The following is a 12,206-nucleotide window of genomic DNA, read 5'->3' on the forward strand; positions in this document are numbered from 1 at the left end:
TTGCCCATTCTAGTGTAAAAGTTATGTAGTTAAAGGTTCAACTTCAGTCCTTCAAAAAGGGCACCAAAATTGGTGATAAATATGTTCAAAAAATTAAGTTGATTGCACATCAACTCATTGTTGATGGAAAACCTGATCAAGAAGAGGATCTTATCCTCTATGTTCTTTGAGGCCTTCCAATGAGTATGACTCTTTTCGGGTATCCATTAGTACTCAGGTTGAATCAGCCCCTATTAGATTGACTAAACTTTACAACCTTCTTCTTTCGCAAGAAGCTCATCTTTTTAAAAATGGTAACAAGAAAGAATTTCTTGAGGTAAATTTTGTTCAAAGAAGAGGCAATCGAGAAAACTACCGAGGAGGCTGTGGTGGTCAAAGTTGATTTTGAGGTTCTCGAAGAGGTGGTCATTTTTATTGGAGACCACCAAATCAGATTAAGAAAATGCTTTTTTTGCAAAGATTCACCCAAGACAATAGAGTAACATTTGAGTTTCATCCATCACATTGCGATGTGAAGGATTGAAGATTTGGGGAGGAGCTCCTTCATGGCAAAGCTAAAAATGATCTTTATTTTATTGATTCCTTTAAGAATATTGATAATAAAAATGTTTATGTAGGTAAAAAGGTTGATGTTGATACTTGACATAACAGACTTGAACATGCTAGTTTAAGAGTAGTTCAAAAAGTGATTCCAAAGTTTGATTTACCTTATGTTAATGGTGATGTTCATATTTGTCATGCATGTCAGGTGGGTAAGTAGCATAAATTATCGTTCTCTCATATCTCATATGAGAATCTTAAGCCTTTATTAATTATCTTTTCTGATGTGTGGGGTCTATCCCTAGTAATTGGTGAAAACAACTACAAATATTACATAATCTTTGATGATACTTTTTCAAAATACTCTTGATTATATCTGATGAATCATAAATTTGATGTTGCTCATATTTTTTGCAAATTTAAGGTGCTTGTTGAAAATTTGGTTGGAAAGAAAATCAAATACTTACACTCTAATGGTGGTTGCGAATATAAAGCTCTTGACTCCTTTTTAAAAGAATCTAGTATAGGTCATCACATTTCTTGTCATCATACACAGGAACAAAATGGTTTGACTGAATGAAACTACAAACATGTGGTGGATATCGGGCTGACTTTAATGGCACATGCCAATGTTCCTCAAAAGTATTGAACCTATGCCTTCTTCACAATAGTGTATCTCATTAATAGATTACCTATACTAAATCTGAAATATAAGTGTCCTCTTTAAATCTTGTTAAAAAAAAGGCAAGATTATAAGTTTCTCAAAACCTTTGTTTGTCACTGTTTTCCTAATATGAGACCCTACAGGAAAAACAAACTTGATTTTTAGATCTAAAAGCTATGTTTTTCTAAGGTACAACAACAACCACTATGGTTATACTTTTCTTGAACCCCAATCCTATAAAAATTGTCATCTTTAGAGACATCACCTTTGATGAAAATAAATTTCCATTAAGTAAAATCCAAGAGATGAAGAGTCCACCAAATCAAAATAATGCTCCTATTGTAGTCATAGTTGATCCTAAGTCTATGATGCCGTATCAAACTCCCTTGCTACCTGAACAATCCTTACCTAGTGTTGGAGTTGACACTGCATTGTCTGCAATCACTCCTTCTGATTCTTCTGGTGTTAACCTTATCGTTGACCATGGACCTCTACTTGAGTTGCTTGGACCGACTCAGGAACCTACACCACCTCCTGCTCTTCTGATGACTCATCAGATGATAAACCATGCTCAAGATGGAGCTCTCAAGCCTAAGGTGTATCACATGTCAAAATACTCTCTTCCTATAGCCCTTCTGAGTGAACTTACTCAAGATAAAAAACCTACTACCTACAAACAAGCCACTAAGGATCCTAAGTGGTGTCAAGCCATGAAATAAGAATATGCAACTCTTCTAAAAAACAATATATGCAGTTAGTTTCCCCTGATAGAAATCATAATCTTGTAGGATGAAAGTGGGTCTACAAGATCAAGAGAAGAGCAGATGTTACTCTAAATGGTATAAGGCTCATTTTAGTTGCCAAGGGCTTTCATCAAGAAGGAGTTGATTTCTTTGACATGTTCAGTTTAGTGGTCAAGCCTACAATCGCCTGTATTGTCTTGTCTATTGTGTTAAATGCAAGATGGGAAGTTGGACAACTAGACGTGAATAATGTCTTCCTTAATGGCAACCTAGAAGAGGATGTTTGCATGGTTCAACCTCCTAGTTTTGAAAACCCACAATTTTCTGGTTATCTATGCAAACTTAAGAAAGCTTTATATGGTCTTAAATAGGCACATCGGGCCTGGTATCAAGAACTAAGTAATGCCATGGTTCAATATGGCTTTGTTTGCTCCAGAATTGATCCTTCATTATTCATTTTTCACAAAAATAAATTACAGATATTTATTTTGGTATATGTTGATGATATATTAGTCAGAGGCAATTGCAACTCTTATATCAATGACCTGGTTATATCCACTGGAAAAAAATTGCTCTTAAAGATCTTGGCAGTTTACATTATTTTCTTAGTATAGAAGTTATCTACACTCAAGAGAGATTTGTTCTCTCACAGAGGAAGTATATTTTGGATCTCCTCATGAGATCCAATATGATTGACAACAAACCTATATCGACACCAATGTCTGCTTCCAGTAAGCTTTCCATCACAAATGAGTCAAAATTTGAGAATCCCACACAATATCGAAGCATCGTAGGAGCATTGCAGTATCTTACACTGATTAGACCAGATATATCCTTCAATGTGAACAAAGTTTGTCAGTTTCTGCATAGATCGACAACAAAACATTGGGTTGCTGTTAAATGGATCTTGAGATACCTTAAGTCTTCCATCCAATATGAGTTGGTATTCAGGCCGTCCAAGTCATAGAACATTGTTGTATATTCAGATGTTGATTGGGTCGGATGCCCTGATGACCGTCGATCCACTCCTGGGTATGCCTTATATCTAGTACCGAATTTTATATCCTGGAGCTCACGAAAATAACATATTGCGTCTCACTCTAGTACAAAGGTCGAGTATAGAGTCATTGCCGACACTGCTGCTGAGGTCATCTGGGTCCAATTTCTTCTTTATGAACTCAAAACATGGGACCTATCACCTCTAGTCATTTGGTGTGATAGTGTTAGTGCCACATACCTCGCAGCTCATCTCACATTTCACAGTAGAAGTGAACACATTGAAATATCATTAGAGGAAATAGAGATCTCTCTATCACACGTCTCCTCACCTCATTGAAGAGTCCTCAAATGTGCAAATGAATTCTCAAGGAGGAGTCCTCAAGAGACCTAGGTCTATAGAGTCTTATCTTAGTACTTATGTTCAAAGAGGACTCTATCTCTCTAAATCGTGTAAAGAGGAGTCTCCTCCTAACCGTGTAACTTGAATATTATAAATAACCTGATTCTCTCATTAAAAGAAATAGAGAGAAAAAGAGATAATGAGAGGATCCTTTGTGGACGTAGATCATCTTGATTGAACCATGTTAAAATTTGTGTGTGTTTGTGCTTGTGTTTTTTGTGGTTTGGCGAGTCTGGTGATTTTTTTTTATGGTGGACGTAGGTCTCAAGGACCGAACCGCGTTAAATTTTCTCGTATATTCATTCTCGTTTTTCTTTACGGTATACCCTTATGGGTTGGTTACTGAACCCATTGACAGCCCCTGATTAACTTAGCTCCACCGGGTGCACTTTCATGCATTTTAGACGACAAATGCACTCTAAAGCCATTCCAAAAGTAATTTTGGTTTTAAGGCTTCTTGATTTTGTCCTCTCTACGTTTTAAGTTTAACCTTAATCAAGTTTTGAAACCATGATCTTTGAGTTTGTTTTTTAGACCTCTTTTAATTATGTATAAGTTATAGAATAGACATCGTAGGTCTTCTTTGTATAGTTTGAGACTTCTCTATGTAAAAATATTAGACATTTGTCAAGCCATCATCTTTTATCTCTAGTGTTACTATAGTACAATAATACGTTCAGATTAACTTTAATGGTTCTTGGTCATGAAGAAAATATTAGACTGTAAAAAACGGATTACATTGCTATTTTTAGGTTACAGTGACAGCCATCCTCTACGAGTCACGATTTTCTATCCAGATCCACCCGACTCAAAATGCATTTGCAATGCATTTCTTTCCATAAAAAAAAAAAGCCATGGACAAGATCTACAATAATCATGCTTACCACATTCACATATTTTGTACTTGAAAATCAACATTTTTTAAAAGGATCTCATGGTATGTTTCAGAATTCAGATATCTACGTTCAGCTTCATTCTCACAAATTTACCAGGATCCCTTCATCGAAAATTTTCAGCTTCAGTTTCCGTGTTCTTTCCTTATCGTATTGGTAGGCAACTCCGATATTATTTTATAAGATTTTAAAAGCATCTCATTAGATATCTGAATTCAGACTTCGTGGTGTTGCATGTATTCACCTAGAATTGCCTGTCACTTGCCTCAGTGTTATAAGATGGCAATGATTCAAGTAGAGTCTCACTATCATCTTAAACACATAAGTTCAGTTGAACTTAAACCCTCTAAAGTAAAACTAATACCTGTGTAGGTTCTAACTTGGTTGATGGTTCAAGGTACCTATTGTATCAATGGAGATCTACCTCGAGCTAGCACTGGTAAATAAGCCGATAGAACGAACCAAACATGAGGCATTTAAGCTTGTCTTATTTTTGTGCTGAGTCAAGCCAAGCTCAAGCTAAACGAGCAAATTAAGTAGGGGCTATCTCATTTACTAAAAAATAAATCATCTGCTGAAAGTAATAGAATTTGAACTCTTGGTCTATTGTACTAAGCTCAAGCTGACTCTTTTGCAGAAAAACTATATATGATTGGATATGTTATATGTATTCATGAATGAGTTATGGAGTTTGATTGAGATGTTTAGTGAGTCTGCCTATCCCCTATTCAAGCCTACCAATTAATAACTGGCATAAAGCTATGATCTAGCTAACGGGGTGTCGAGGGGTTTTCTTCTTTGAAAAGTTGTAAAAGAAATGAAACTTCATTTTGTCTTTAGTCTCTTTTTTTAAAGTCACCATGAGTAAAATTCGGTAAATAATCCAAATGCTACCTAACAACCTTTTTCCTTTGGTCAACCTAACCATGTAGAGTCAACGTTCTGAAAGCCCTGATTTTTTTAACACTGAAAACAATAGGATTTGAATTCTAAATCTATTGTCTGCAAGCCAAACACTTCAACTATCTGTTTTGCACTACATGTGATATTAAATATATTGAGAATATATTATTTACTACTTAACAAGACTATACAAGCCTAGTTGAGTCGAACACTTATTGTTCTTGTTTAACTTGCCAAGTTTATTTTACGACAAATGCTTTACGAGCTGAACATGAGTCCAACTATGAGTGGCTTGTCTCGTTTCTCAGACTTACCTTGAGCAAGAACACCAGATCCTTGATTCGTTCAACCTTATAACAATGGGCAAAGTGTTGAGGGAGCTAACCAGATCAATTCTTAATTAAGCAGCTAGAAGAGGCTTTCTACTGCAGTAAAGCTTGAACTCAACAGCCAAAATGAGAGGTGATCATGACTATCCAGAATACTTACTAAAGGTGGTTTGTTTCCAACTGCAAGCTGAGAGAGTAAAAACTCAAATATCAGAAAGCCATTAAATTTGGATGGCAGACTTGGATAGGAAGAACACGTCTCTTTCATGAACTAAAAAACCATGATTTTGTGCAACCAGTTTTGTAGAACTACAAAGACAGAGACAACCACTGAATCACTACAAAAGTTTCCAGTTCTTGGTAATGGAATAACAAATGCTGACTTCTCACAAATGGTGACTTCTCTTGTGTATTTGAAACATAAGTCCTCAAGCTGAAGGCTGCCACTTGTAAAGTAACCAAGGATTTATTCTCCAACATCTCCTTCACCTGTCTGCTGGTTTCAATATATTTATATTTTCTACAATATGTTTTATGCTCTCTGCCAACGTCTCATATGCAGGGTTTGACCCGGACGCCACCCCTACCAAACCCTATAGGGTCAGGGTTTAATGACGAAAAAGAGGCTCGATAATCGGCTCAGATCTAAAAGATCCGATTAATATATGGAGCCAGGTATGGTTTGTGAAATTTCATACCAGACCCATGCCCGACTAGAGTTTCGATTAAGACACGCTATTTTTTCAATATTAAAATGATAAAAAACATTATTTTACCAGACCAGTTTGGTTCATGTAATTTTTATAAGACCCAATATGTTTTTTCTTGTAGCAGACCCGATAGAACCTGGGTCCAGACCCAGTACCAGCATGTTAAAGACAGGGTTTGCACTCATTTGGTTCTAAATCAGATCTGACCAATTGAAAGGCAAGCTGGGGTTAGGCAGACCTACCAGTTATACAACTATACCATTACGTTTTGAACCTGCAACGTCCCAGCACTTGGTGATGTGCACTAGCTGCTCCTACCAGACAAGCTGAACCCTGTCACCACCTCACCCAAGAGGAGTAAAATGTTTTACATTATCAGACAAGGTAACAAATAATGCCTATTCCATTTTCACAAGAGGGAAAAAGAAGAAAGACTTTCATTGTATTATGAAACTATAGCCACTCTTTTCTTCTTCTCTTCACTACTCAAGGGGTTTGACGTAGTGCGATGGGGCCTAGACCGTTGAAGGAAAGTCTAGGTTCAAATTCTATGGCTGTCACCCCGTGTAAGCCGAAGCTTGAAGATTCTCTCAAATTGAGGGGTAAGCTCTAGGAGTTTTACGCTGACAGGAACAGAGACAGTAAGTACAGCAGGCTGAAACAGAGCGGCTAGGTCTGCGCCTGGAGTGGTTTCACCAAGTAAAAATCAAAAATAATTATTTTGCTGTTCACGGGGCACTTGGCCTATGGGAATGATGTGAACGAAAATACCTCCAATTCCCTGGTCATGTTCCTATTTCAAACTTAATCTCTCTCTCTCTCTCACAGCATATATGTTAAAAACCTTGGGAAGATAAGATAATGCAATACGGCAAGAGTGCATCTTAATATAAACTTCCGAAAGAATTATAAAACCAAGGTTTGGTACTTGGGCGTATTAATACCTTTACCATTAGTATATTTGATTGAACCTGTTTGTTCAAACTTCGTTTTATTTTATGCTCTTGATTCACAGAAACCGAAAGGTAAACCGTAAAATAATATAAATAAATTTGGCTTGTAGTGACAAAGAAGACAATAGACAAAAGGGCATGGCTTCACTGTTCTGAGAGGCTGTCTGATTCATCCGTATAAATCAAACGGGAAGCTTCCCCCAAAAAAAAAACCGGCCATTCATTTTCACGGTTTCTGTCTTTTCATCTTTCTAAGCTGCCATTTTTCTCTTTCCTTTTCCCTTTTGCTTCTCTTGGTCTCATTTAGTCCAACCCAACAACTCTCTCTCTCTCCATTAAGACCAGACAAGGCCTCCTACTACATTTCCAGAGGGAAGATTAAAAGAGAAAGAATCGGGTCTGCTACAGTCAATGCCTACCCATCAACCAGTAAAACTGCTGTTCACCTGTTAGGCCTGTCATTTTCTCTAGAAACTAGTTTCAGTAACCACAATGATTCAACATAGGATACCATTATAGATCAGAGATTCCTAAAGCCACAAATCAGTTACCCACCTCACCCAATCCACCATGGATCTCAAGACTCCAAAGCATCTCCAAAGCCCATACCTTTTCCAATCCAACAAGGTAAAAGCTACCAACCTTTTTGTGTTCTTTTTGAGCTCTCCTTCCTGTTGGTTATTGAGTTTATCATGATTTCTAATGGCTTTTCTTTTCTTTTTTCCCCCTCTTTGTTGGTATATCAGGAATCCGCATTGGAGGGGAACACGAGCATTTTCAGCAAAGATACAGGAAACCCATTTGGAGACTCATTTCTAGACCACCCTGATCCCCTGTGCAAGCTCAACCTGAAGGAGACTTCAGATTTTGTGAAGTCCTTCCCCATGGCTAAGACAGAGCCCAAAGGTTTTGTAGATAGTCCTAGTCATAGAAGAAGAGGAGGAGGTGTGCTCATTGGTCAAAGAAGGATACCGGAAGCTCCATCAACCCCTGGTAGACCTGTTTTCAGTTTCAACGCCATTGGGTCACCCCTTGCCAATTTCCCAAGAAAACCTTTACCTTCCAAATGGGATGATGCAGAGAAGTGGATCATCAGCTCCTCATGCAACGAGTCCCCTGCCCATGCCATGAAACTTGAGCCCCACAAGATCACAAGGCAACAAAGCCAAGTTCCCATCTACAAAACTGAGCCTTTTGCTGAAAAGGTTGGAGCTTTAGATGAAAAGACACCAACTTTATTTCATGGCAGCCATGAGCCTTTTCCTTCTGATCAGAAATCTACTTTTCTTGGTACCACCTTTACCCTTTTTCTTCTTCTACTCCTTGTCATTCATACTGTTAAGAGCAATGCTACTGATACTACTAGCATTTCTGTTCCTGCGGTTCCAACTATTTCTACTATTACTGAAAAATATTCTTCTTTTGAGTGTTCTTTCCTTTATATGCAGATAAATATACAGATAATGTGGAACCCGTGGCTTTAAATCTTAGATATTGTGAGCCAATGAAAGAGGGATTCTTGTTTAGAAGTTCATTGTGTGAAACCATGAAGGATGCTGGTACTGAGGTTGTGGCAGAGGTCCATCACAGGGACGTTGGAACAGAGATGACACCTCTTGGGAGCACAAGGAATTCAAGGTGCCCAACACCCATCAAGATACTGTCACCTCCCAGGCATAATACACCAGCTGCAAGGTCTGGACCACTGGGTGGTTCACTAAATTCAGCCATAGACATCTCTGAGATTCAGGATTGCCATTTTGCCAAGCTAGATCTTGGGAATCAGTTCAATTCGATTGATCTTAGCGCGTCGAATTGGAGTACGAGAGAAGAAGAGGAAGAGGAAATCTCAAAGAGTTTGAGACATTTTGAGATTGGGGTTGGGAGGAAGAGTGTTGGAGATTGCAAAGCTTCTATTTGGGAAGATGAAGAGAAAACTAAGTGCTGTATAAGGTAAGTGATACGCAGTAACACATTTTTGTGTCTTTCATGTTTTGGATGCATTGTTTATGTTGGTGTTTCTCTTTTATTTTGTTTCTTGAGAAATTTGTAATTTCGTATCAACTTCCACAAATTTTGAGCCGGCCTCGGGGCTTTGAATCGATCAGAGTAACTAAAAACAAGTTCTTTTAGCTTTCTCTGTTTTTTTGAAATTTTGGTGAAAATTCTTTATTGGGTGTTTACCCAAAAGGCAACCAGGAAAGCTAAAACCAGTGTTGGACTTTAGGTCGTCTTATTTGTTTATTTTGTTTGGTGTGAAACTGTTTCTCTTTCCTGCTTTTTAATTTTGAACCAAGCTGTTCTAGTTGTCTGTGACAGAATGGGCCAAGTTGATTTCTCAGTTTTTTTTAAGAACAAGTTGATTTCTTTATTGTTTTAGCAAAATATTTTTCTTCTTTTTTCTTTTCTTTGTTGCCAATGTTTTTCAGCTTTTTGAGATAAATGTCTGTTGATCTTTAGGTATCAGAGGGAAGAAGCAAAAATTCAGGCTTGGGTGAATCTGCAAACTGCAAAAGCAGAGGCTCAGTCAAGAAAGCTAGAGGTTGGTTCTTCAATGCAAAACTTGCTCCGCTTCCCCTCTTTCAAATTTTTATTCCCTTACATTTGATAAATGCAAACAATTACTTCTCTCGAAGTCATACAAGCATAGAACAAGAATCTACCATAGTCATAGTAGACCAACAAAGATGCCTTTTATCTCACGTTTCTTTGTGGGAAACTGTGAATCGAAGCATAAAAGCTCGTAGTGATGTGAATCTCCAAAAAAGTAGAGCTTTGAGATTGTTCTCAAGTTTTCCGAAGTACCTTTGACGTCTTCTTAATGCTAAATTTTGGCGGGGAAATGACTATTCCAATGCTAATCTCACCCAGCGTTTACAACCACAAACCCCACCCCTGTGTGGGGTCGGTTTTGTGGTTGTAAACGCTGGGTGAGACGTTTTACAGGATTCGCTCTCGCATCACATGCATCCCAGGATTATTTCTTGCATAGCTGGAAATATCTGGTTTGCACCTGCTACCTTGAGCCCCGTGCTTTTTTTTAATACTTTTTTTCCCTTCTGCGGTTCTTCCCTTGCGAGTCGCAACCCATATTCTCGTGTAGCTGTTGTACTATTCTACTTTTGAATTCGTGATCATTGCCATCAAAATGGTGTAGAGCAAAGTCGTATTTTTTTTTATCTAGAATAGGAATCTTTTCTTGAGTTTTGTTAGTTCAATTGTTATGTTGACCATCACAAGAAAAAAATGAATGGTTTCTATTCAATTTCCTCTTTAGGCTTTAGCATGGTTGGTGCCAATGCTTCGTTATCTTTTCGCTTTATTTTACTTTGGCGACATGTCGGCATTCAATTCAAGGACCAAAATTAAATACCCTTGATTTCATTCCGAGTAGTAACCTGTGTCCGATTTGTCAATGATGATTTGTCTCATGGCAATGCAATAACCCTGCTATTAAAATCGTATACAAGCAGGTGTCTCGTTTATTTGGTTCCTTACCGTTTGCTTGAGTTCTGTCGGTACGATCAAACTCAATAGGAACACATGTTACACTGGATTTGTTAATATTTTTACTGGGGATTCTTAAACTTCTCTTTATAATGCATAATGCGGTTTTGTTGTCATTGGATGATTCAATTGCACTCAGAAAGATTGAAAACTTAAACATGGTTGTTGTATCTCTTTTTGGTGACTGTATTTGCTACAGGTGAAGATAGAGAAGATGAGGTCAAACCTTGAAGAAAAACTCATGAAAAGAATGGCCGTGGTTCACAGGAAGGCAGAGGAGTGTAGGGCAGCTGCCCAGTTTCAGCATTCCCAACACATGCTTAAAGCCACCCAACAATCACAAAAGATGAAGTGCCAAGACTCCTTTCAAGAAAACTCTCCCTGTGGCTGTTTCCGATAAGAACATAGATATAAATGTTATAAAAATTTTCAACACGACCCAATTTGTTTTCATCTCCAAATTCCAAGAAAAAGCTAAAAAGTAGATGCGTTTCCTGCAGTTTTGGTTGTGGAGGTTGGCTGTTCTTATTGAGGAACATGCTTTGAAACGAGAGAGAGAGAGAGAGAGAGAGAGAGAGAGAGAGAGAGAGAGATGTTGGGATTGATATAACTATTTATAAATGAGACATGGGTGGAGATGTTCAAAAAGCAGACAGTGTGTGACATTCTGCCATTCTTACTGTGGTGTGTGTTCAGGGGACCCATGTGGGCTTTCACCCCTATATTGAGACCATGTATATCTGAGCTTGCAGAATTGTTTTTGGATGCTCAGAGATGTCACTGTGTGTTATCTCTTGTTTTTTCCAACAACAGGCATTTGTAGAATCTTGGTCTCAACATTTCTTGTTTTTTTCCTTTGTTTCTTGTTGTGCTTCAAGTCCTGAAGAGCTTCTTGATTACATCTGAAAACCAGTTTTATCCCATGCTTTCTGTTCATAACCAACCAGAATGAACCTTGACTTAACTGGTGGTTGATTCTATAAAGTGGAACTCTGATCCCAAGCCTAAATAGCCGGTGTTGATTCATCAAATATATGTGAAAACTGGTCCTTGACCCCAGCTATTAAGACCAACTTGATATGTTGTTTAATTCAATCAATTCAGTATGGGAGCACCTTGACCCTATTGAAAGTTACAGGCGGTGGGCTCGTGCCTTTGGGTGAGCCCAACTCGTGCTAAAATGTGACCTACAAATTCATAGCCCATTATAAAGCAATTATTTGTGCACCTGATATGGTGGGACCTGCAATTTCGTGAAGAGACCTTATGGAAAATGATCTATCATCGTTATGAGAGTCAGATTGTCCGCATCATAGGCCTAGCTAGTGTGTGGAAGTTGCCCACACCTTTCATTAGAAAACATGGTCCCACAAAAATGTGAACATTATAGAGCAGGATCTTTCCAGATCCATTTTGAAGGTGGTAAATAGATTAGGGTATTTGGGTAAACAGCACAAATCCATTTTGAAGGATAAGAAGGCCTATTTCTAATCTGATCCAAATAGGACTGGTTAAGCAAATCCGGGTGCAATCATAATGTGCATTTGGATCTTATTCAAGGGTCT

General features: G+C 38.0%; 1 protein-coding gene across 1 annotated transcript; it reads left to right on the forward strand.

Annotated features, from left to right (window-relative positions):
- The first annotated feature begins 1,572 nt into the window (after positions 1-1,572).
- Positions 1,573-11,289, forward strand: LOC149834305 (uncharacterized). The gene is made up of 5 exons (XM_090009338.1): positions 1,573-1,800; positions 7,881-8,452; positions 8,578-9,087; positions 9,595-9,676; positions 10,841-11,289. Exons 1-5 carry the CDS (start codon positions 1,573-1,575, stop codon positions 11,039-11,041), a joined length of 1,593 nt encoding a protein of 530 aa, XP_089865464.1. The 3' UTR covers positions 11,042-11,289.
- The last annotated feature ends 917 nt before the right edge of the window (positions 11,290-12,206 follow it).

Source organism: Nuphar pumila, chromosome 6 (assembly GCF_984573655.1).
Source record: "Nuphar pumila chromosome 6, dmNupPumi1.hap1.1, whole genome shotgun sequence".
Lineage (NCBI taxonomy): Eukaryota > Viridiplantae > Streptophyta > Magnoliopsida > Nymphaeales > Nymphaeaceae > Nuphar > Nuphar pumila.

Excerpts from the sequence above, each read along its gene's own strand:
- LOC149834305 (XM_090009338.1), top strand. The coding sequence starts at position 1,573 with ATGCCGTATCAAACTCCCTTGCTACCTGAACAATCCTTACCTAGTGTT. Across the intron at positions 8,453-8,577 it reads TTTACCCTTTTTCTTCTTCT|TGCAGATAAATATACAGATA; the intron begins ACTCCTTGTCAT and ends CTTTCCTTTATA. Across the intron at positions 9,677-10,840 it reads CTCAGTCAAGAAAGCTAGAG|GTGAAGATAGAGAAGATGAG; the intron begins GTTGGTTCTTCA and ends TATTTGCTACAG.